General features: G+C 43.0%; 2 protein-coding genes across 2 annotated transcripts in view; one reads left to right on the forward strand and one right to left on the reverse strand.

Moving 5' to 3' along the window:
• LOC116378938 (dysbindin-A-like) overlaps positions 1–424 on the forward strand; it is a 3170-nt gene extending 2746 nt beyond the window's left edge. Inside the window, exon 6 of the mRNA XM_031840840.1 lies at positions 342–424. Within this exon, the coding sequence (XP_031696700.1) occupies positions 342–424 (83 nt within the window). The remainder of the gene's footprint in view (positions 1–341) is intronic.
• Positions 425–1516: 1092 nt separating this feature from the next.
• LOC116378939 (IgGFc-binding protein-like) lies at positions 1517–2821 on the reverse strand. The gene is made up of 2 exons (XM_031840841.1): positions 2263–2821; positions 1517–1953 (listed from the first exon to the last, which is right to left on the reverse strand). The coding sequence occupies exons 1-2, from the start codon at positions 2615–2617 to the stop codon at positions 1667–1669; spliced, it is 642 nt and encodes a 213-aa protein (XP_031696701.1). The 5' UTR covers positions 2618–2821; the 3' UTR covers positions 1517–1666.
• Between the last annotated feature and the right edge of the window lie 124 nt (positions 2822–2945).

Raw genomic sequence — 2945 nt, forward strand, 5'->3', positions numbered from 1 at the left:
AAAAAAGATGAATGTGATTGGCCAACTGAAGGAAAGTCCAATTATAAACATTTTTGGCACCTCATATCACAAAGAAAAAAGGACGACTTTTTAAAAAACAAAACCTGATATAGTGCCGATTAAAGGCAATTTGCTCTATGCAGTAACAGCAATCTTGAAAGTTCTTTGAATGTCACACAGTTTAAAAAAGGCTCCACGCGGTGTGATGTAAGTTTTGAGGCATGTCCGATTAGGCAATGTATCGCTATGACATGACATTAAAGTCCGGTTCCTGAATCGTGCCAATGCAATGATAATACATTCTTTAAATTTTCCAACTGGTATGGTTCGTGTTCACAAAGGCAAAACTCAAACGGTCCAGAAATTCTTAACAAATGTCATGATGGAGATGTCTGCACCTCGTACGGCTCAAGAGTTGCCTTGACGCGTGTGATGTGCTTTCCTACGCTGTGACAGGGGTTTGTGGTTGAAGCAAAGATGTTACATTCTACTCATTTAGCGCTTAGCTTGTTAGCTAACTTGCTAATTCCACCATGCTTTTGTGCTACACCGGTTACAGAAAATGAGCTGTTTGGTGGCCAGGGATCCCTCTAAAAGAGTTGCTTCGCTAGTATCAAAGTAGTCTTCTAGCAGCGGAGAGTGAGCCAGCAGGACCTCGGGGATGCGCTAGCTAACAAACTATTGTCTCATCTGTGGTCTGAGAAACAGTATATTCATCACATTCATAGTTAGTAAACAGTGTTTGGTACTGTAATATTATTCCCAAGTAACGAGTAGTGTAAGGCATTACAATTTACGAAAACGTCATTGTATTACAGTAATTGATTTAAGTAATGCCGCGTTACCAGAACCAATTCGTTTTTTTGTGCAAGGTATGCTTATGTTACGACGACGTGAACGCGTGGTAGGTCAGTATGTTATTACACTTCCTGAGTAACTTCCACAACACTGGTAGCACAAACGAAAATAGGCTACATTTCAGCAGTCACCAAAACAGGAAAAGGAAAACCTTTTTATCCAATGTAATGACACATAAATGGTACGCTTGTTGTGATTGGTTCAAATGGTGTTCACAGCGGATATTCAGAGTTCACTTTGACAGGGGTCCAAGACCACCCGTCGAGGCGGACCAGAGAGTGGTTGTTTGTTCCACACCAGAGTTTGAGTCTGTCGTTCACACCAAGCCAAACAAACCGCACCAAAGGGGTAAACGCTCCAGGCTTCAGTTCAACCTTGACTAAAGAAGGCTGGTGTGCACACGCCCTTAATCTCATAATCATTCTCATAATCACTTGAACATTTAGTTAAGAAAAGCTTTGACCATAGTGTTGTCACAGATGTATGTGTGTGTATACAAAAACTGCACCACAGATACATCTACATGGTGATGTGTATTTTGGCGTCGGCCATTGTATTGTTCATAATTTCATGCCGTACTGCAACCGGTTGGTTTCTAGGTGTGGTGTGTGCTTTAGCAGCACTCCCATCTAATGGCCTATAAATCAGCTCGCTGTACATGTCATATTGTCCTACTCCTAAATGACACTTTAGAAGCCTAATTCAGTTGTGCTTTTGTTTTCTAGTTAAGAAACACTGCTTCTACAGCGGCGTTTTCAAAGATGAGTTACGCCACATTTTATGTGGATACTCCTCGTTGAAGTTCAACTCATGAGAGTTGGTCTCTCTCCAGTGTGTCCCTGGCGGCCTCAATAGAATGTAACAAGTAAAAATAGAGATATACTCTATAGTGAATAGCTGGTGATGATTGGTGAAGCCGTCCCAACCCTACCTGGAAGTTATAGCGTCGGCCATCAAACGTCAGGTAGTGGGGATCACCTTGTGCATGGCAGGTTGCCAGAGAAACATGGACGCATTTTCCCTTCTCACACCGTTCCTTCACACGACATTTCACCTGATCACAGGGATCCGCGGGAGGTGGAGGAGGGGGGGTGTCTACAGGAAATACAAACACCTCATATATAAATACATGCAACACCAAAGCAGATACGTGTTATTGTGTCATCATTAAATGTATTACTATATCTCTTCACTTTCAACCATAAATACACTGTACGGAAGAAGATGTATTTGATTTATGAGTTTAGTTTTTAGTCTTCTTTAAACTCAGAATTCTAACTTTATTCTTTGAATTCTGACTTTAAACACTTAAGTAAAAAAAAATGTTTCCATGTGGCCCCACACTTCTTCCGTTCTATGCGTGTGTGTGTGTGTGTGTGTAAAGGGATCTAAATGTGTGTGTACCTGTAGAACTAACTCCAGCAATGCCATATCCATGGCGGTTATCCCCGCCATAGGCGTAGACTGCCATACGGGCGTCCCCTCTCACAGTCACATGAGTCTGCATTTTCCCCACTGGAATGTTGGACCACACCCACTTCTCGTCTGACAGGACGTTGCTCCACCTAGGTGACTGGCAGTGTCCCTTCCTCATACACACCGTCACACTGCGGGCCCCCTCCCTCTCCGATAGAATAGCAATAGTGTTTTGAAGTCCATCCACTGTCTCCACAGCCCAATTGGTGGCATGCTTGCAGGTAGGGGTCAGCGTTATCAGAAAAGGGTCATATGGCCTGTTATTGCTGAGAAGCAGCACCATAACTTTCTTGCTGCTCTTGACAACCAGTGGCTGGTTAAAGCTCAATCTATTGACGGTGAATTTTCCAGCTCTCCTCAGCCTCCTGTTGGTGAAGATATGGTTACTTAGTTAGATAAGTGTAGTTCAAGTTTTGAACTGAGGAAAAACATTTATAACATATTGATATGTCTCATATTGATAATCTAGCCAGTACAAGATGGAACATATCAAATAATTGACCCTTTGCTAAGCCACGCCCTGAACTGCTGCTCCGTCAAGCTGTCAGAGCTACCATGGAGCCCACACTGTCACTAACTGCACTCACTGACAAGGCCACAATGTCCATCGG

Source organism: Anarrhichthys ocellatus, unplaced genomic scaffold, assembly GCF_004355925.1.
Source record: "Anarrhichthys ocellatus isolate YVR2014 unplaced genomic scaffold, GSC_Weel_1.0 scaffold3437, whole genome shotgun sequence".
Lineage (NCBI taxonomy): Eukaryota > Metazoa > Chordata > Actinopteri > Perciformes > Anarhichadidae > Anarrhichthys > Anarrhichthys ocellatus.